We start from the raw sequence: 20621 nt of genomic DNA, 5'->3' as shown, positions 1-20621 counted from the left end.
TTGAAACGAAAGGCATAAATGGCATAGCCTAAAGGGTGTCAGTCATTATACATAGCACTGACCCTGTGGAAAAACTGAACAGTGACAAAACAACAGTGATCCAAGAGACATCCATCTGATGTATCGGGAGAGAGCTCAACTTTAAGACTCGCTATTCAGAGTTATCACTGACAAAGGAGCTCTAACAACCAGACAAACATATCGATGTAAGATAAGTTCCTTTTAGCCATTCATGACGTTCATCTAATTGGTTGATAAACTAGAGATTTTTTAAAAGACCTTTTGAAACATACATAGGGTTGCAACAGAGCTAGTATGTTACTCACATGCCTAGTATTTCCATATCATTGCCAATAAATAAGTGGGACAGTCAGCAAAAGCTGGTCTTTTTACCTATGTGATGCAACCTTAAAACAGCAAATACATGAACATCGCTTTAAAAGTATTTTAGAGTGGTCAAATCCATTCCTGGATTCTTATTAAAGGAAAAGAATAAATGTAATTAGTCAACTAGCCTATATTTTAACGGCATAGCCATAACTTTTAGATCGAGTGCATTATAAAAAAATTGGAAACTAAGAAAACTAAAGTATGTTTCAACATTTCAAATGTGCATGTAAAATAGCAGATACTTGAATATATGAGTTTAAAAGTTCTCGAGCGCAAGTTTAACTATTTCTAAATGATAGACCTGCCTGAGTAAACAACAATATTGTCACTTACAATCTTATTAAAGTCTTATCTCCTGATCCTTTTATAATACGAAAATATGGGCAGAAGGCCTTTATTATTCTCTCACAAAGATGGAAACCCTAGGTAAGACAAAAAAGAACATTTGGGATTTTACACAAATGCTTATCCAAGCACCACATCATGGCAAGTCCGGAAACTCGAAACATAAACAAAATGACAATATTTTTCTCTAAGAAAAAAAATTGCCACACATTCTTTGGCAGAACGTCTACACTTTCTACAATATAGGTGTAATTACATTGGATAAGCTCCTCAGATGCATTTTAATAGGATGCTGCAACCGGCGTCACACTCAATGAAGCAGTTGTAATCTACTGATTCCCTAGCGTGTTATATTACCTTCCTATTGACCGGGCATCTCCTGAACAGGAGGCGACCTTGCAACCTAATGCACTAAGGTGAGAACAAAGAAAACTACAATTCCCATGTGACATCGCGGCATCTGCCAAACTACCTGCGACGGATGGGGAAGAGGAACAAGAAGAGTGAACGCACGAGCTTGTATTGCCAGTGCTCTGGTGTGCCGGCGCTCGCCTGCCTCGGTGCCTGGGCAGTGTGCGGCCACGGGGCGGTGAAGTGTTCCTAGCTAGAATGACAGCCGCCTGTTGGTGTCTGGTGTTGTGCGTGTGTGGCACAGCGCTGGGGTGGCAGTTGGAATCAGTGCGGCTACCTCTCCTCACCCCACAGCACCATCGAGGTCCGGGCTGCGGGCAGCTGGCAGAGCCTTGGGAGGAGCAGCCGGAGTGCGGTGAGTGCAACCCGGCGAGGGGGACACAGTAGGCGAGCGCCACGTCCTTCTAACAGCCACCACTTCCGCATACAGTGACAGCGTGCCTATGACCCTGCTGCGGAAGTTCATGTCACCTACACGCTCCTAATTCTTAAACAATTACAGTACTGTTGCAAGAGAGCGTTTGAGATTGTTGTGCCGATCCAATTTGAAGTTTCTGTGTTTTGAATTGGACTCCTGTAATTTTACACAGGGTGTCAGAAGTTACCGGGTAATTAATTTGGGTCAAATAATGGGGAATTTAGGGGTTAGAATGTCCACGAAGTGCTCCCTCGAAGACCATGGCTCGATACACAGCTGTGTCCAGCTCTGCATCACTAATGCCAACCAGGCGCCCCAAACTGCACCGAACATGTCATGTAGCACTGGTTTCACCACTGCATCAATTAGTAGACAGTTGCAACTTGCAAGCTTATTACAACCTTGACCGCGCCCAGGATTGCTTCCTGTACTTAACATTGCTCTCTGTTGTCTTGTCTTGCACATTACCAAGCTGTACTGAACATATGACTGTACAGCTTGTGTGGCTAACTTTAACGCTCGTGGGCACTCCCAGACCTCTCTTGCGTTGCACTGAAAGTGCTCGCCTCACTTATTCTTTTTGTTCTCATGATGACGTCTCTTTTTCTCCCTGAGACAGTGTCACACACAGTCTGGTGTTGACTGCGACTCTGATGGGTGTGACCTGTAAGCAGAGAATAGTTGTCTAACACTCCGAAATATGTACTTTTAAACACATTTTACAATATAGGATCAACACGCCACTCTGATTCCAGTTTGAGATTGGTCACTACGTCCATCTTTTATCTTGAGTGTTGATCCCTAATGCATTTTAGAATATTATGGAGTCTCTGTTGTTTTAGATATTCAGAAATCATCCTGAATGCTAATGTACTTTTGTTGTTTGGTCTGACTGGTCAGGAGCAGCAGTAAGGTGATATTTAAACCACATTTGTTTTATATAGGAATGACCTTTGCCCTTCTATTTCACATATTCTCTGTGAGTTTCCGGTACTGCAAAGTTATAGAATTCAGATACCACCTCTGCGTTTTATTCTCGATTGTAAAATGGCTGTTTTGTTCCTGCTTGGGGCAAGCCCCTGCATTCTCGCAGGCATCTTAAAGTTTACCTTAACTCCCGCTACATCTTATCAATCAAAGAATCAGTAGTTTTAGAGCGCGCTACTCACCCGCGAGGGTCCCAAGACGGTGGAGGGGGGGAGAAATGAAGGCTGCTCCGAGTCAGTCGAAAAGCCAGGTCTTTAGGTCTTCCCTGAACGTATGTAATGTGGAGGTGCGTCGTAGTTTGATAGGGAGGGCGTTCCAGGTCTTGGCTGCGATGTAGGAGAAAGCCCTCCCGCCCGTCCTGCTTCCGTGGATGCGGGGGACCTCCGCCAGGGAGAGGTCGGCGGAACGGAGGTTTCTCTTGGGTACGTGGAAACATAGCCTGTCGTTGAGGTATTTGGGTCCGATGTTGTTGAGGGATTTGTAGGCATGGGTGAGGAGTTTGTCGGTGACCCTCTTCTTGACGGGGAGCCAGTGTAAGTCTCGCAGGTGTTGGGTCATGTGTTCGTGGCGCGGTGTCCCGAGTACGAGTCTGGCTGCAGCATTTTGGATAGTCTGAAGCTTGCGTAGGAGAGCCTTGTTGATTCCGACATAGAGGGCGTTGCCGTAGTCGGGTCTTCTGGTGATGAGTGCATGTGTGACAGTCCTTCTGTAGTCGGGGGGGGGGATCCATTTGAAAGTCTTACGGAGGATACGGAGGCAGTTGAAGCTGACAGAGGAGACAGCGTTGATTTGGCGGTTCATGGAGAGGGAGGAGTCGAGGATGATGCAGAGGTTCCGGCGTGGTCCCGAGAGCGGAGGGCCACCACGTGTTGTCCCAGGCGGAGGTGTAGGGTCCGAGGATGAGGACCTCGGTCTTCTCGGAGTTGAGCTTAAGACAGCTGTCCTTAATCCAGGCTGCCACGTTTCTCATGCCCTCCTGGAAGCTGAGTTTGGTGATTTCTGGGTTCTTAGTGAGGGAGAGGATGAGTTGGGTGTCGTCCGCATAGGATACAATGCTGAGCCCAATGTGTCTGATGATGGCGGTGATGGGGGTCATGTAGATGTTGAAGAGTGTTGGGCTTGGTGAGGATCCTTGGGGTACTCCGCAGATGATGTCTGAGGGGTCGGAAAGGAAAGGGGGGAGTCTGACCCTCTGTGTTCTGCCGGAGAGGAAGGATCTTATCCAGTCGAGGGCGGATCCCTGTATTCCCGCGTTGTGGAGCCTGTCGGCTAGTGTGCGATATGAGACTGTGTCGAAGGCGGCGGAGAGGTCAAGGAGGATGAGGGCTGAGGTGTGTCCTTGATCTAGCAGCATGCAGATGTCATCCGTGGCAGCGAGGAGGGCAGTCTCGGTGCTGGGGTTGCTGCGGAAGCCGGTTTGGGAGGTGTCCAGAATGCAGTTTTCCTCGATGAAGGCCGTGAGCTGGGCATTCATGAGTCTTTCAGTGACTTTTGCTGCAAAGGGGAGGAGACAGATAGGCCGGTAGTTCTTCAGGTCAGTAGGGTCGGCTGTTGGTTTCTTGAGGAGAGGTCTTACCTCTGCCCGTTTCCAGTTGTCGGGGCAGGTGCCGCAAGTGAGGGAGGAGTTGACAGTGTGGCCTAGTTCGGGAGCGATGGCAGAGGCGGCCCTGTGGAAGATGTGCGGCAGGGCAGGGATCAGTTGGGGCTCCTGAGTGGGTCTTCATCATGGTTGAGGTGATGAGCCCGACAGACGTGGTGTCCCAGGAGGTGATAGTTGGCTTCTCTGTGGTGGTTGGTGCTCTGGTGCTGTCGTCTGTTGGCTCGCTGAAATTATTGTAGAGGGCTTTGATCTTTAGGTGGAAGTAGGAGCTGAGTTTGTCCCAGAGTTCCTGGGAGGGTGCGATGTCGGTGGCTGTGCAGGAATGGTTGTCGAACTGCTGGATGACATTAAACAGCTCTTTTGTGTTGTATTCATTGGTTTTGACCTTCTCACTGATCTTACCGAGCTTATGTTCTGGCAAGCGCCATTTTCCTTCTGGCTTAAGCTTTGGAAAAACTGTGCAAAAGACCAAACGCACCCTAGTAGTTCGTAAATGACTGCTTTGTGACATATTTCAGCCCGCAAGCATTGTTATACCAGTCTTGATGCTGTACAAAACGAACTAAATTAGGCAAACTATAGCATGAACATTTTAATCCTTGCCCCCCTCCTTCAATATGAACATTCTACCCTGCTTCAGAACCTCTGCTTCCACTTTCTCGATGTGAGGTGCTTTATGCAATGCATAACACCGTGTGTCAAACCAGGCCAACTCTCAACATTTAAAACCCCACCCTTGACCAACCAGTGCCTATAATGTGACCCCAAGAGTAGTTCTGTTGCCCAGGTTAAAAAATGTTCCCCTGCCTCAGGAGCACGTCACAATCAATGGGTATGTGTAGCAACTAAAGGGAAGGTGTATTTTAATTAGATCTGGAGAAATTTTAATCGCGCCGCCGTAACTGGCCCAATTTTGATAATTTTGTGTAACCAATTTTATGGGAAGTTACCTAGGTTGCGCCTTAAAGCCACATGGAAATAAGAACTTGGGAACCCAATTGTAATGGTTAGGGACCTTGAGGCGCGTCACATGACCCTGGCCCATGGTTATCCTCTTTCACATTGGCCCGTTCACGCACTCATTGAGTCCGCGCGCACAACTCAGATTATTCAAGTAACTGCACCAGCCTCCGCCACTCAGGAGCTGCATCTGCTGGTCAGACTGTTTTCCTCCCTTCTTATTTGTAGGCAGACAGTGTACCGTCATTTTTCTAGCGCAGCCGTCTTCCTGGTCTCGATCGCCCCTGCGATCGAGCACGGCTTGGTTCTAGACAGACCCACCACTGCGGTTCTACTTTATTACCAATTACCTTCGCTTTTCCACTCACAGATTGCCTCCACATCAATACGTCCGGTTCCGCCAACCCAGCGAACCCTCCCCATCTGGGACATTCTCTTAATCAGTCAGCTTATTAATGTGCCCTGCACATGGCAAATCTTCCTTAGGCATGTAATACAATGTCCTGATGATGATCCCAGTATTGTCCTTACGGGATCGAAATGTCATCGACTAATAGTACACTTCAAACCCTATCCAATTTTGCTATTTAAGTGTAACAGTGTCATTGTTCATTTTGGCTTGTTGTATCTTATGTATAGTTCACAAGCTTGTTCCCCTGCCTGAGTTTTTGTTTTATGTTATATGTTGTATGTTTTGCGTTGGACGCAGGACTGTGTCCCACTTTATTCTATGTTTCGATCTGAAAGCATCATTAAAATAAATCTGTCCGGCTGGACAGCTTTAATACAGAACTGATTCCAAGTCTATATTCACTCCGTTCCTATGTATTCTCCTTTTCAGGGACAACTATGTTTGTAACTTGAAGCCACATGGAGACAATTTTGTTAAGAACTTTTGAAATGAGATGCACCGTTCAGATATATTTTTTTTTAAGTGAGCAGAACTTCAGATAGATTATTTTACCCGTGCGGAGTGCTCCAGTAATTATTCAGTGCAAAACTATAAATCCAAACACAAGCTGCAGTGTGAATGCCAAACTGAGGTGGCATGGTGTGCAAAATAACGATGGATTGGGATGTGGCTCCAATTTATTACCAGTGGCCGAGATTAATTCAAGCTTTACATCCATCCCGATTGTGTATATTTATTTTGTCACTCTAAGTGGGACGGGTATCCCCAGATGTGGGTCCCGTGCACACTGTCACAAGAACCAAGCTGTACCCTGCTGATGAGCCCATAACTAGGGTGAAACAGGTCCTGGGTTGCTTATGTTCCAGTTCAAGGAGGGCCTGGCTTGGCAGTTCAGGTAGGACTGATCCTATTGGATCAGGCTCAAGATTGATTTGTATGTAGCTTAGTCCAAACTGAGGTGGCATGGTGTGCAAAAGAACGATGGATTATGATGCGGCTCAAGTGATTACCAGTGCCTGAGAGAAATTCAAGAATTTAATCCATCACTGTTCGTATATTTATTGGGTTTTGAAACCGGGTGGCAGTTCCTTTAAAATGGGTGGTCTCCTAACATTTCCGGTAGATTTTTTTACCTGAGTGAACCGTTTGGGTAATGTTTTTTCCTTTCAAAAGTATTTATTTAGAATATATGACAACAAAATAATAGAATAGTATTACAAAAGATAAGCAAAATGTCCATCTCTGCACAAATTTAGTTGGGGTGATCAGATGGGGGTCCCTCTATATAAACTCACAATTAAAAACAAGTTAGTTTAGAGGAACATTATTGTACTTAATAGAACGTGTTATACAGATGCATGAGATCCCTCTGTCCATATTTCAGTATGGTTATTTTGGAAAGTCAGTGAGGTTGCGAACATAATTATACCATGACAGGATGATTGGTTCGCATTAGACATTGAGAGAAGACGAAACATAAGAGACTGGAAAAAGAAATGAGAGAGTATTCAGAAAGAAGTAAAGGCATGAGGCCACCATAGCAGAGTCAACAACTTATTGTGGTAGTGAGAATAGCAAACTATGTATAACCAGATCTGAGGAGCAGATAGTGACATCAAGTGGGTGGTGTGTATAATGCTAGATCAAGGTGGTTTGATTTTGTTTCTGTGGTATTTATCAATTTTTCTACCCAAGTGACACCTCGCTGAGATCCATAGGTATTCTTGAGCCAGAATATGTTCTGCTCTAATATATCTTAACTCTTCCCACCATGTATAGCTTGAAACATTTCCGAAGTTCTTCCAATTACTTAGGATATTTGTATGTGCTAACGTGAACATTATATCTATTAAATTGAAGTCATCTTTGTCCTTATCAGTTACCACGTTGTCATGGGAGGGGTCTATAACGGTATAAGTAAAATTCTTAGGGGGTGTAAAAGAAAAATATTGTGTATATTGTGTCCCAGAAATGGCGAAGCACAGGACATTCAAATAACTTATGCAAGAGATCACCAAGATTTGTATTACAACTCCAGAAGTTGCTATTTGTTGTTAGGCCCATCCTATGAAGCCTTTTAGGTGTCAGAAATACTCTATGGAGGAGGAGATATTTGGTCTTTGTAGAAAGTGCTTAGCTAAATCTCAGATCACATCTTCTATGGGAAACCTGCACTGTTCTCCACTTGCAAGTCTGCCACCCATTTTGTTTGTTGGGATTTCAGTAGGTTGGAGGATTTCAATAATCTGTAGGTTTTAGAGACTACTTGGAAACTATTCTTATTTTTATTATTTGGGGCACAATTGTAGGGTTGCATTGGGTAAAGGTTTGTTATTTGGAAAAAGCCACTTTCAATTTTAGGAGATTATAAAAATCAGTGTTCTCCAGACTATAAATTTGTTGTAAAATAGCAAAGGACTTGATATTCTCTGTAGATATCAGATCTCTAATTAAAATAACCCCTTTTTTACTCTGTCTTACCTATTTTTGAAATTCCTTCCACACTGATTTTTTGATTATATCACAAGGAAGCTATGTTAGAGTTCTTAATTTTAACATCTGAGAGTTTGGCGTCCAAATTTAAAATTGTTTGTCAGGTGTTAATGATAATTGGATTTTAAAGAATTGTTTTTTGTTGTCAAATGTCTTTATTGGTATTTAGATATAAAAACCGTTCCAAACAATCTGGGCTAGTAGCTATCTCAACATTCCGACAGCTATTCAAATCTAATTCTAACACAGTGTCTTACAATTTTGGAATGATCGACTAGTGCAGCTCATCAACAGCCCTTAATGTCATGGCATTTATCAAGAAAAAATAAAAATAACTAAAGACCCCAAAGCCTAGCCCCCCCCCCCAGTGGTGGATAAGCAGACCCATCCCTCCCATACTACTACGTAAATCTGACCAGTGGAGTACATTGTTTCCGTGTACAGTCTCATTAGGTGCTGTCCGTTATTCGTTAAAAGCCAGCTGCTGAACCCATTATCGACTCTAAAATTGTAACAGGTGTAGCCCTTTCAGTGTAGGTGAACAGATGGCTAACGGGAGCCCCTTCGTGAGATACTCCACCAGTGGACCCCACTCATACTCAAACTTCTTATATTTATTCCTAAAGTCAGCCATACGCTCCATCGTGAGTATTTTCCATAAGTGAGAATGCCATTGGTCCAGTATGGGTACATCTTTTTTCTTCCAGTTAGCTGCTATTGCCTTTTTAGCTGCTCCCAAACATGCCCATATAATTGCTATGTTCCCATTTGTTTGGTGTTTAAGTGTGGTGTCTCTAAGGCCCAGTAAGACCATTTCTATGGAGTTCGGGACAGTGTATCCTAGCATATCTTTCATTTGGGCCAGGATTTCTTCCCAGAATGGTCTGATTGTCAGGCAGTCCCACCAAATGTGGCGGAAATCTCTGAGGACCCCGCGCCCTCTCAGCATAGAACTGAGGTGAGGGGGAAGATCTTCTTAAGTTTGGCAGATACTAGGTACCAATTGAATAACATTGTGTAATGTGCCTCCCTCAAGTCGAGGGAGTGGTTAAATTTAGTGATGTCTGACCATAAGTGTTTCCTTTCCCCTTCAGTAGTCTCCCGTCCCAAGGTCTGTTCCCATGTAGATTTGCATTGCGGCTGTGGTGCGATCGCAGTGGAAACCAGTAGCTTGTATAAAAAGGAGATCGTGTTCGAACTAGCTTTCTGCGCTAGGTTTTCTATCGGGGTTGCGGTCTCTAGTTGCCGCATCTCTAACCTGTGGGTGTAGTGCCCAATGTTTAAGTTGCAGATAAGGAAAGTGCTCTGGGGACGGTACCACAAAATCACGTTGACAATTTTCAAAAGAGAGAATGTCATAGAAATCACTCTGCATCCTCCCTCTCGCCATGTGTCGAAAGGCCCTTCTTTGACACTGGGGGGGTAGTCTGGGTTAAAGTGTATAGGGGTATAAGGAGATGGAAAAGGGTTACAGCCCCTGCTCCTATTTACCTCTTCCCAAGTCCTAAGCGTGGTCCTGGTAGGGGTTTCATCCAAACACTCTTTCCCAGGAAATAAATCTAATTTTAAGACTTGCCGTCTCTTTGCCACCCATGTTTCTATCTATTCAATAGCAATAAAGCAGTGTGCCTACATCCTGCCTATCTTTCTACTATCGTGTTCGCATGTGTGTCTCTTCCGCCCCTGATTGCTCCTTTACCTTTTCATTTCACCAGCACCTTCACACTTCCACCTTTGCTCCCACACACCTTCCCTATACAATTCAAGCATCTGTAAACCTTGTTAACTGGGGCTACAATTACCTAAGTTAGTGGCACCAACTTTATCATCCTTAGAAGGATGAAGTGCTGAGAAGTCATCTGGCAATTTTAAAACTCATGGTCAGGAGGTCACTCACCCGTTAGCATAAAATGATTAACTTGCGGAGTAGTTTTGTCAGTTTTCAAGCCCTTTATTCATTCATGCATACGTCCAGTCATCTCCTGCAGCTGTTCTGATCTTTGCGGAGTATACCAAAATAGAGGGGAGGGCATGGAAAGAAAAGGGTTGATGGTAAGTGCCAAAATGCACCTCACTGTGGTTGCCTAGATAGGTTTGTTGAGAGGGGAATGAAACACAAAGATAGTAACAGGGGATTCAGAGAAACTTAAAAAGTTCATCTCCTTGGCTCCCTACAGTCCGTATTCAGCCAGGGTATTGCTCCCCAAAACCTAGGAAGACAACCTTGAAGGAGGTGACAAAGCCAAGAGACACCTGTCAGCGATGTAAGGCCCATCTGACCTTTGACATCACAGATCTTGCTAGCATGATTTGTTGCTTCTCTGCACTTGAAGGAACCTCTACCTCCGTTGGTTTTTGGTGTTCATCTCGCCTCATCAACTGGTCTCAGCAGCTCACAGCGGTCCTCTGCTTGTATGGCTCCAGTCAGCTCCCACGAGGAGCTCCCCACGAAGGAGAAGTGTCAGCTAGCACCATCAATATTTAAATCCACCCCTTCCTAAAGACTCAGGGCGACCTCCTCCCACAACTCACAAAGTCCTAAACCCTTCTCTGTCATTGCATCATGATGGCAAGGAGAGTCCTGAAACTTAAGAATCCAAAAAGGAGCGACTGATCTTAAACAGCAACTATCCCACCATCCTCTCAGCCACGCAAATGCCACCACTCCTCAAAGGTCAGCCCTGGAAACAAGGTCATGATGACCAATGGTGTCCAAATCGGAATTCTGACCAAAACACACTACACCCTTCCCTTTCTTCTGTGAATCATCTGCCCTGATTCCACTCAGTAGTAGGGAATGCTACCATCAACTTCCAATGGAAGGCGCAAACTCACACAGTGTTAGTCTGCCAAACACATAGACCCTTACCTCATATGTCCCAAAACACTGCAACCAGGCCAGTGGCTGGCAGAAGGTTTAGTACTCCACCCCTCCAACCAAAAAACACGTAACTTGTAAATCGTACTGCCTGAATACCCAAAGAAGACCCTGAGTTTCACAGGCAATGAAATACACTGGCAGCAAAAACTCCACACCACTTTGATAGATGCCCCAGCACTCACCCAAGAAATCACTTTGCCCAATGTCCCAAACTCGGTACAGAACAAGTGGAAGGAGACGCTTCACATTAGGAAAAAACTTTGCCATAGAGCACTGTCCCCTTTGGCCTCAGCCCAGGGCAACATTCCCACCTTCCGAGAGAAAATTTAACAAGCATTTGCAATGCAATAGGTCTCGCAGTTCCATGAGTTAAAGCTATTGGCATTGTAAATGACAATGCCTTTTATTTATGTTTTTAAAACGAAAACAAATATAAAAGGCATTGTTATTTGCAATGTGACTAGCTCCAACTCGCGTAATTGCGAGACCTATTGGATTGCAAATGCTTGTTGTCTTTGATTGTACGAACCTGATTCCTGTTTGGCTTGCATTTTAAGTAACAAGCTAATATTTTAACCACTTTGTTGCCTTCACAGTGCTTGACACAACTTTGTTCTATAACTCATTGTCATGTTCTTTTACTTAGACGTCTATATATTCCTATATATATATATTCCTATTTTTGGTTGTTCACCTTTTCTTTATCTGTGCTATGATTCTAGCTTTTTAATCTCCAGTTCTAATAATTCCAATTGCTTGTTCACTTCTTTATTTATTTATGATAGTAATTGTATCAAAGATCCTTTGATCGTTATTTTAAAGGCATCCCATCATAGCTATGGGCTTAAGTCTGCTTTTGGATTTTCTTTAGAGTAATTCCTAATAGCTTCCTTTATTGATCTGCAGTGTGTTGAGGCCAGTATATTTCAGGCTCATGTAATTTTTGTAGGTGCATTCCACTTTAGCAAGAGAGGGATAAACAAGTTATCAGAAAGGACTCTAGGTTGGAGCATTAATTTGATCATGGTCGTAACCATGTTTAAAAAAAAATGAGGAGATAATCAATTCTATAGTATTTTTGGTGGGGGTGGGAGAAATGGTGGGGGTGGGAGAAATGGGTATAGTCCTTTTCATCCAGATGCAGTAGTCCCAGGCATCTCCCAAAGCATGTTTATCACAGAATCTGTATTATTTTATGTGAAGGGGATAGGCATGCTTTAGAGCTGTATAATCTATCCAAGGTCCTATCCACAGAGAGGTCAAGTCCCCTCTGAACAGAATGATAGCGTCTATGGGGTTTTTTGTTTAGTCAATTATTCCACAATTTTGTGTCACTGATATTGGGAGACGTATTCTGTCCCAATTTGGTCAATTTGTTGAAAGTCCAACTCTATTCTTTGTCCGTATAAGTTTCTAAAATAAAAATATGTGAGTATTTTGCCAGGACTGTAGGTACGCCATTCTTCATTGCTTGCCTGTTAATTTAGTGGGGTATTTCTGCCCATTATTTTATTGGGGTTATTTGTGATTACAGGCAATTCTTTTGCACTGGGTCAGTAGCTTTAGTTGCTCCCGCCTGTTTCTACCATTTTCCTTCCTGCCCGACGCTGTTCCAGCTCCCCACCCTCTTGCCTCGCTGACAGTCCCTCCCACCTCCCAGGACTATTTTGGAGGCCACTGCACGGCCCTAAGCGAGTAGCCCTTTACCTTTTTTGTCATGTGTGACTCTCCTCGCTGCCAGCTCCTCGAGATCGGGAGTCTGACCTAAGTGCCCGCTGTCCCCTTTTTGGGGACCGCTGTGCGCAGGTCTACTGGCTTAGGCTTTTCTTTCATTTGGGCCTAATCCATGCCTGTTAATTTTGTGGGGCATTTCTGCCCATTAACCTATTGGGGTTGTGATTATAGGCACTTCTTTTGGGGGGTGGGGTTACACTGAGTCCGTAGATTCCTTTGCTCCCACCTGCTCCTGCCGTTTTTCTTCCCGCCCTCCTGCCTCCCTGACAGTCCCTCCCACCTCCCAGGAATACTTATAGAGGCAGCTGTGCGGGTGCACCGCCAGTGTGCCAAAGGCAAGCCCATCTGCGCCTGACTCCGCCAGGACCCTGGACCTCCTTCCACTCGCCGTAACACCACCAAGGAACTCCTGGAGCAACAGCTGCTTCACTTCCTCCCCGAGATCAACTTGGGACCCTTCAGCTGCTGCCACTGCAGCTTCTCCTGCGACACAGCCCACGATGAACCACACAATGCTTCCACTCACAAAACCACAAACAACGGAGAAGCGCTCCAATGCATCCTTTTCAACACCCGCTCACTCTACAAACATCCCATTAAAATCAGGGACAGCATCACCACCCTTGCCCCTGATGTGACCTTCATTACAGAAACGTGGCTCAACATGGTTCACCAAGTGCACCGACAGTCACCCCTCTGAAACCAGCAACCGCCAACAAAACAAGCCAGCTGATACACCCCAGAGATCAGAGCCACCAAGCATCACTGCTACTGACTCGAGAAGCAATGGCGCGTCACCAAGGACCCCTCTGACAGAGTCGCCCACAAAGCAGCCCTCAGTAACTACCGCCTGTGCATCAAGGTAGCCAAGAGATCAACCATCACTGCTTACATCGACACCGCGGCCAACCACATAAAGGTACTCTTCAAAATAGTTAAGGAATTCTCCAACCTGACAACCACAGAGAACACCATTGTCCCCTCACAAGAACTCTGCGACACACTCTCGGACCACTTCCACAGCAAGGCTGCCACCATCTACAACAACTTGGACCCTCAGCCACCTCCACTAACCAATTCAGTCCTGTCCAATACCCTTTATTTCGGCAATATACCATAAAAGATATGCACATTAAAAATGCAAAAGTCACAGAAGGTTGAAATCAACATTAAAAAGGTAAAACAGACCATCAAGCCATAAAAATGCAAATGAAATTAATGCATGAGCCCCACAGGTACGTAAAATCATAAATCCCAGGTTAAAATGTGTGTAGGTCAAGTAATAATTTCATAGGTTGTGCAGTGCCATATATATGTCAATTTAAATCGAGACTGCGTTATTCCTGTTTCTTATTAACAATGCATGAAACAGAAACCTGGACAACACTAATATCAGATGTGGAGAGTTGTTGGATTGGAGGACCCCATAAGCTTTCTCATTCCTTGTGGTGCCCAGTTCCCTACAAATGGGTATCAGCCATTTTGCCCATGGTCCTTTGTAGGCAGGACAAAATAATAACTGATGGAGTGAGTCCTCCATCTTATATCCACGCATTTGGCACTCCTGGTCTAAATTATTTAATATTCCTGGCCAGTTTGACTTGAAACTATTGAGGTGGAGATGTATATGTTGGAATTGCACATAAAGGTTTTTAGCTAAGTTTGGCTAAAAGTCATCACAGAAAATTTCCATATAATAATTATCTCTGAACAGTGAGAATTAGGTAGATAAAGCGCCATGTGCCTGCAGTAAAAAATTGCCACATTTTTAGTTTATACATGGATTTTGGAACTAGTTTGCAGTAGTTATTGGACAGCGACCCACTGGATCATTCCAATGATTGGACAAAACCAATTTCCTTAGGAGTCTTTGACACATTTGATCCAGTTGCGTTTGGTTCTTTTTGGATGGCTAAGAATTTTTTTAAACTCATTTCAATATAACGAAAGTTCAGGGGTAATCCAGATGCGTCTCTGCTAAATACGTTTACGGAGTTCTGTCTTGTCAGTAATCTCCTTCAGTCCCAGATCAAGCCTTTATGGTAATAGCGAAGTGCTGACTGGTACACTCATAAGTTGCCTTATAAATCTGATTTCTACCATTGTCAAGCTTTTTTGATTTTTACGACCCCAAATCTCTGCCCTGTAAGGAGCTCCCGCAAGGGCCTGATGCATGTATAGTTGAATAACGGGCGTTATGAAGTTGCAATAGGACCCATTGTATAGCTTCAGCAATCCCCCAGTTTGCTGCTCCAGTAAAACTAACCAGCAAACACCAGCTGAATGAACACCACCTGGTCTTCGCTCACCACTCAGTCCACCACAGCCATCAAGTCGTCCATCCACTCCGGGATGCCCACCGAACCCTGCCCCCATCATCTCTACAACCTCAGAACCCACCAAATTGACACAGAACTCACCAGCATCCTCAATACCTCCATCTCCGCAACAACATTCCCTCCTAAAGAAGTTCTCTGCCGACCCCAGCAACCTCAAAAATTACAGACCAATACCCCTGCTCCCCTACCCAGCCAAAGTACTTGATAAAGCCATCAACCAACAGCTCACCAAATATCTTGAACAAAACCACCTATTAAGTGCATCGCAATCAGGACTCCGGCCCAACCGCAGCACAGAGACTGCACTAATTGCCCCCACAGATACCAGAACTCTCCTCAACCATGGAGAAACTGTGGCCCTGCTCCTCCTCGATCGCTCAGCTGTGTTCAACACAGTCTCCCACTACACCCTCATTGACAGCCCTACAATATAGTCATACAGCAAAGCATACTTAAGTGGAGCACATTATTTCCCACAGGACGCACACACCTCATCTGACTGCCCACTTTCACCTCCACACCCAAGGGCATCATATGCGGCGTACCCCAAGGATCATTTCTAAGCCCTACCCTGTTCAACATCTACATGACCCCCCTTGTAGACTCAACATAATCTCCTTATCGGACAACATTCATCATATTCTCTTGCTCACCGAGGACCCCACCAACACCAAAACCAACTTCTGCAACACCATGACTAACTCAGCCAATTGGATGAGGGACAACTGCCTCAAACTCAACTCCAACAAAACAGAAGTACTGATCTCCGGGAAGAACACCTCCATATAGGACCACAGCTGGTGACCATCAGAACTCAAACCAACCCCCACACCGACAGACCATGCACGCAACCTTTGAATAATCCTCGACAGGCAACTGACCATGAAACGACAAGTCTACCCAGTCACCTCATCCTGCTTCTCCACCCTTCGCATGCTCCGTAGATTCTTCAGATGGATCCTAATGAACACCACAGAGCGTTCCTTTTCCGTATGCACAGTCACCGTCACTTGTTGGTGCTTTTTCCTCTCCCTTTACACTTCTTTCCCTTTTGTCCTTATATCATCCTCCTTTTCATCCTAAGACTCCTGCCATGCTTTGAACCCTCAAACGCCGCAACACTCTTTGGCATCTTTCTGCCAGCTAGGCCTCTATGATATTTCACCTGCATCTCATTTCGCTCACCAGACCCCATAGGCTTCACTAGCTGTGGCTATCCTTCTCTCCTAGCCATCCCTCTTTCATGCCATTAATTTGTGTATTGCCAAACCCATTTGCCACTATTGGTGCCTTTCTCCCTATCATGACCTACTTGCGCACCTTATCCCACCATCCACTTATCACCAAGTTCCTAGTAGAATCTCACCCAACAGCACATTTCACCTCTATGCCACCTGCTCATTAACAATCGTCAGTTTTCTTCCCCAGCACTTACACAAGTATGTTTGGACATGGTATTTTTCATTTATTCTTCTCCATGTCACCCATTCCACACTGTCAGCACCCAGGGTCATCTTCACAGGCTCATCAAAGGTATTCTCGCCCTTTGCCACAGAATCAGTCTTTGCCCCGTCCTACCTACCCCCCTTTCCCCCCGAGGCTTTTCCTGCCCCTGCTTATTACCAGCATTCCTACATAGCTGTCGTTGAACTTGGTTTGAATTTCCCAGATGCCCAACTCTGAGAAATTGCAACTCTTCTTTCTGGGAGACACTCACATCTGTCTTTGAGGTTGAATCACAGGTTTTTACCCCTAAAACTTGTTGCTTTCAGGGTCCATGAAGAATTCCTAGAAATTGTGGATATTCGATGTTCAACAAATGTCACTTCCTCCATTTGGAATGGTAGTCTACTAAAACTAAGGCATATTTCAGTTGGTTAGGTAGCACTTTGCTGAGAATTTCAATGTGTAATGTGAGCATCTGCAAGGCGGAGGTAGATCATTTAACATGGAAGATAAGCATGGTAGAGATATTGGCAAACTTGTCAGAATCTGCACAGATTTCACAATCTCTCATCCACTTTTCTGCTTCATAATCCATACTAACGCACAAAAAGTGTGATCTAAGTAAATTCTTCAACATAGACAAGCCTATGTTTCCTTGGTGTCCATTCAGTAGCAAATTAGATTGGACTCCCTCAAGTGTTACCTACGTTCGAGTTCATAACAAAGTAAAATTCTTGCTTCACTCGCTCCCATATGGAAGATATTACATCAGTCACATCATCATCCGTGGGAGAAGTATGTACCACAGCGGTGCTTTACAGACTTTCAGCACTGATATTCTTTTTACCCAGAATAAAAGCAATCTCAAAATAGTATTTGTGTAGTTTTCAACATTAATCTTGCTGTTAGGGTTGTTTCTTCCCTCCCATCGAGATGAGATATTTATCAATGGTTTGTAATCTGAGCTCACAATAAACTTGGCGACAGAAATGAGAGGTAGGTAAAGATGGAAAATACCAAAGTGACCCCACATATAGTACCGGAAATAGTCCATGGCTCAAAACACAAGGCTGTTAGTTCCCTCTCAATCACTGCTTGTTTAAACTCAGTGGCTGAAAGTGTCCTATAAGCAAAAGCGACATTCTGTTGTTGGAACTCTGGCATAACACAGCCTCTAAGCCATATGCACTTAAGTGGAGATTAGGAATGTCTTTCCACAATGGAGCGGCTTGATAGTAGGATCATTAGTAATGGTAACCTTGTTTAATCAAAGCTTGTTGCTCACCCCATGTGAACTTTTGGCCCTTATGGAGTAATAGGTTCGGGGAATCCACAAGTTCTGCAAAGTTTTCAACAAATCTACAAGCCCTGCAAAAAGGTCTACCGTGGGGACTATACCATCATCCGTGTTCAAGTGGTGCCCTTTACTTTACTTTTGAACAAGGAACACTTGTCAGCATACAAAACCAAATCGCTACTCTACAGCCTGGAATATACTTCTTTAAGTATTTCAAGACGATTGCCCTTGTTTTTTAAATAATTCAACTTATCTTGAATGATCTTTACTGAGGGTTCCAAATCTTAAAAAATTTGGAGCATCACACTTTGAAAAATAGGCACAGGGAAATTAGGCCAGCAGGCAACTTTTTGAAGCAGAAAAAAAATCATCAGGTCTTATGAGAGTGGTAATTTACTTGGATTCAGAAGCCAACACCACTTGATGGTATGCCGCTCTTAAGTCTAGGTTGGGGAACTCTTATGATTAATATTACCTCTTGATAGTGTGTAATGGGTGATTATAAACTACAAGGGCGTTATCGAAAGCTCTCAAATCAATCCATAATCATAACTTTCTACTCCCTTATTTAGTACAACAGGAGAAACTCACTGAGCCAATTCTACTTCAGTAATATCATCTTTGACCATGTCAGCCAACATGTCCTGCTAATTCAATCCTCACATCTGTGGGTTTTATAGGAACAGCTTCGTTTTTTTGAATAATCCTGTGCTGGTAACCCTAAGCTTTCATAACGCACTCTGAAACACATCCTGAAATTTCTCTTTGATGGCGGCACCTAGATCGTCATAGCTTCCTGTTTATCCTCAAGATTTGTACGGGGGACCAAGGGATATGGGGCATTCCTAACCTACGCTGGGCTCTCTATCCGCAGAACATATACCCCTTTTGAAGGCAGGATGTATTTCAATTCAGGAACTTCTGCCCTTGAAACTCACCTTTCCAGCAATGTTTTCCATTAAATCTATGTTACTTCCATCAAATAATACAGCTTTTCCGTCTGGGAATTGGTGTTCCTCAGCTAGATCCTTAAGCGTGCAATCAAAATAGTCTTTATTGATGTTGCTAACTGGGGAACCTGAGCCAGCCATGACTTCTAAAATCCTGCCTCCAATTCTTATGACTGACAGACACACAGACACACAGACTCACAGGACACAAGACACAGACACACTCTATGGTACTGACAACATTTTTCACTACAAGTGTCATCTCTTTAAGCTTATGACAGTCCTATCGGGTTCTACACCTTGGCTAATCTGAGCTACTTTCCCCTTAATGTCTTTTTTTCCTGTTATCTCCACATTTAAGAAACATGTCTTCTTCTTCCATGTTTTATTGAAGGCAGACAAACTCTAAACAAGGCCTCTTGGAACGTATCCCCACACCTAAAGAAAAAATGTTGTCCTCGCTTTTCATTTCTTTGTCTTGCAAAGTCCACTGGCTGCTATATTTTTAACTTTTTCTGTTCGTCTGTTTTTTAACAGCTTTTTTTGCTTTTACCATTTAACAACTTGCAGCTGTCCACCATCAATCGTACATTTATACAGCGGGCTGTACAATATGTTCCCCTCCGTGGGTCATGATAGTCAAACAACACATACACATGGTTCATCAGTGTATCCGGTGCAGAGGGGGCGGTGGTCTCACTCCTCGTTGAAGGGAGTCGCCTCCATGTTTCTACTTGCATAGTCTTTCCCATTTATGTGTGTGTCTGGTCCCAACTGGGGAGAACCCGGGGTTGCTTTCCTTTCCCAGTCAAGCCCATAGGCTACACTTTCCTAAACTTTTTAGGGGTTCCCCTGATTTCATACACCATGTGTCCCGCCTCCATGCAATGTGTCCTATCCGTAATCCAGATGTGTTCAGTGGACACTAGGGGTGATTTCACAATCTCTGAGCTATGGCCTTTTTTGCCAGCATGAACCTTAGTGTGCAAAAGAGAACTTGTTTCCTTAGTAGATCCATGTCTCCCAGTATCCTCAGAATAACAAACTGCGGTGTGACTGGGACCGGCACCCCAGGATCATTGTGAGTTTCTTAATAATCTCCTGCCAGCATTGCCCAATGTGATAACACTCCCAGAGCTTGAGAAATAAGGAGCCATCTATGCCATCACATCAAAAGCAATTGAGGGATGGTGCCTTACCTCTCTGAAATAATCGACTTTGACTATGGTATACCCTCTGCAATATTTTTAAATGGCTGAGCCTCAAGCTCATTTTAATTGCAATCTCATGTGGGCACATTAAGGCACTCTCCCAGTCCACGTCATTCATCTGCCTACTTCCCGCTCCTACTAGCTCCTAAGTTATAGCAGGTTGTCCAGTCTATTGTTAACAAGCATGCAATAAGTGTGAGAGACCACCTTCCCAGACATTTCTTCTGTCAGTATCCTACTTTCAAAGGGGTTACTGCTTTCCAGGGGCACCCAGTCTACTGATTTTGCATGAAGGGTGTTTTGTACTTGGAGGTAAGGGAACTCCTTTGAGGGAACCAGCTCCTATTCTCCCTGCTATTCTTGAAAGGACTTCACCTCAACACTTCCAGATTAATTGCTCTGTGTGGATATGTCTGTCATGGTCCACGTACTTAACCTGTGAGCATTCTCATTCTCTTCAGTCTGTCACCATTCCAGGGGGGTTGGGTTGCTCCAGAGCACCTATGGTGTCATGCCACATATCTTATGGCTTTGTCCCATGCTTCTCGATCTAAGTCGGCCGCGGTAGCGCTGACCTGTGTGACTTGCAATACATGTAATGTATATTATAATTATTATTAGGGGTATTTGCAGAGCGCTACAGATACTCAGTGAGTGGCCCAGACTGGCATTAAATCAGATACCCCAAAACACAAGAAATTTTAGAAAGCAGACCCAATGAGCCAGTTTCTTTTTTTTTTTTTTTTT

At 44.3% G+C, this 20621-nt stretch overlaps 1 protein-coding gene across 2 annotated transcripts in view; it reads left to right on the top strand.

Moving 5' to 3' along the window:
• Positions 1 to 1066: 1066 nt before the first annotated feature.
• Positions 1067 to 20621, top strand: part of TTC13 (tetratricopeptide repeat domain 13) — a 1212286-nt gene continuing 1192731 nt past the window's right edge. Inside the window, exon 1 of one of the 2 annotated variants that reach the window (XM_078649075.1) lies at positions 1067 to 1501. In XM_078649075.1, the coding sequence (XP_078505201.1) occupies positions 1345 to 1501 (157 nt within the window). In that variant the 5' untranslated portion in view covers positions 1067 to 1344. The remainder of the gene's footprint in view (positions 1502 to 20621) is intronic. The other variant, XM_078649076.1, reaches the window with a different exon arrangement.

This window comes from Lissotriton helveticus, chromosome 6 (genome assembly GCF_964261635.1).
Source record: "Lissotriton helveticus chromosome 6, aLisHel1.1, whole genome shotgun sequence".
Taxonomy (NCBI): Eukaryota; Metazoa; Chordata; class Amphibia; order Caudata; family Salamandridae; genus Lissotriton; species Lissotriton helveticus.
Note: the sequence above shows the minus strand (reverse complement) of the source record. Positions and strands in the feature narration are given on the sequence as shown.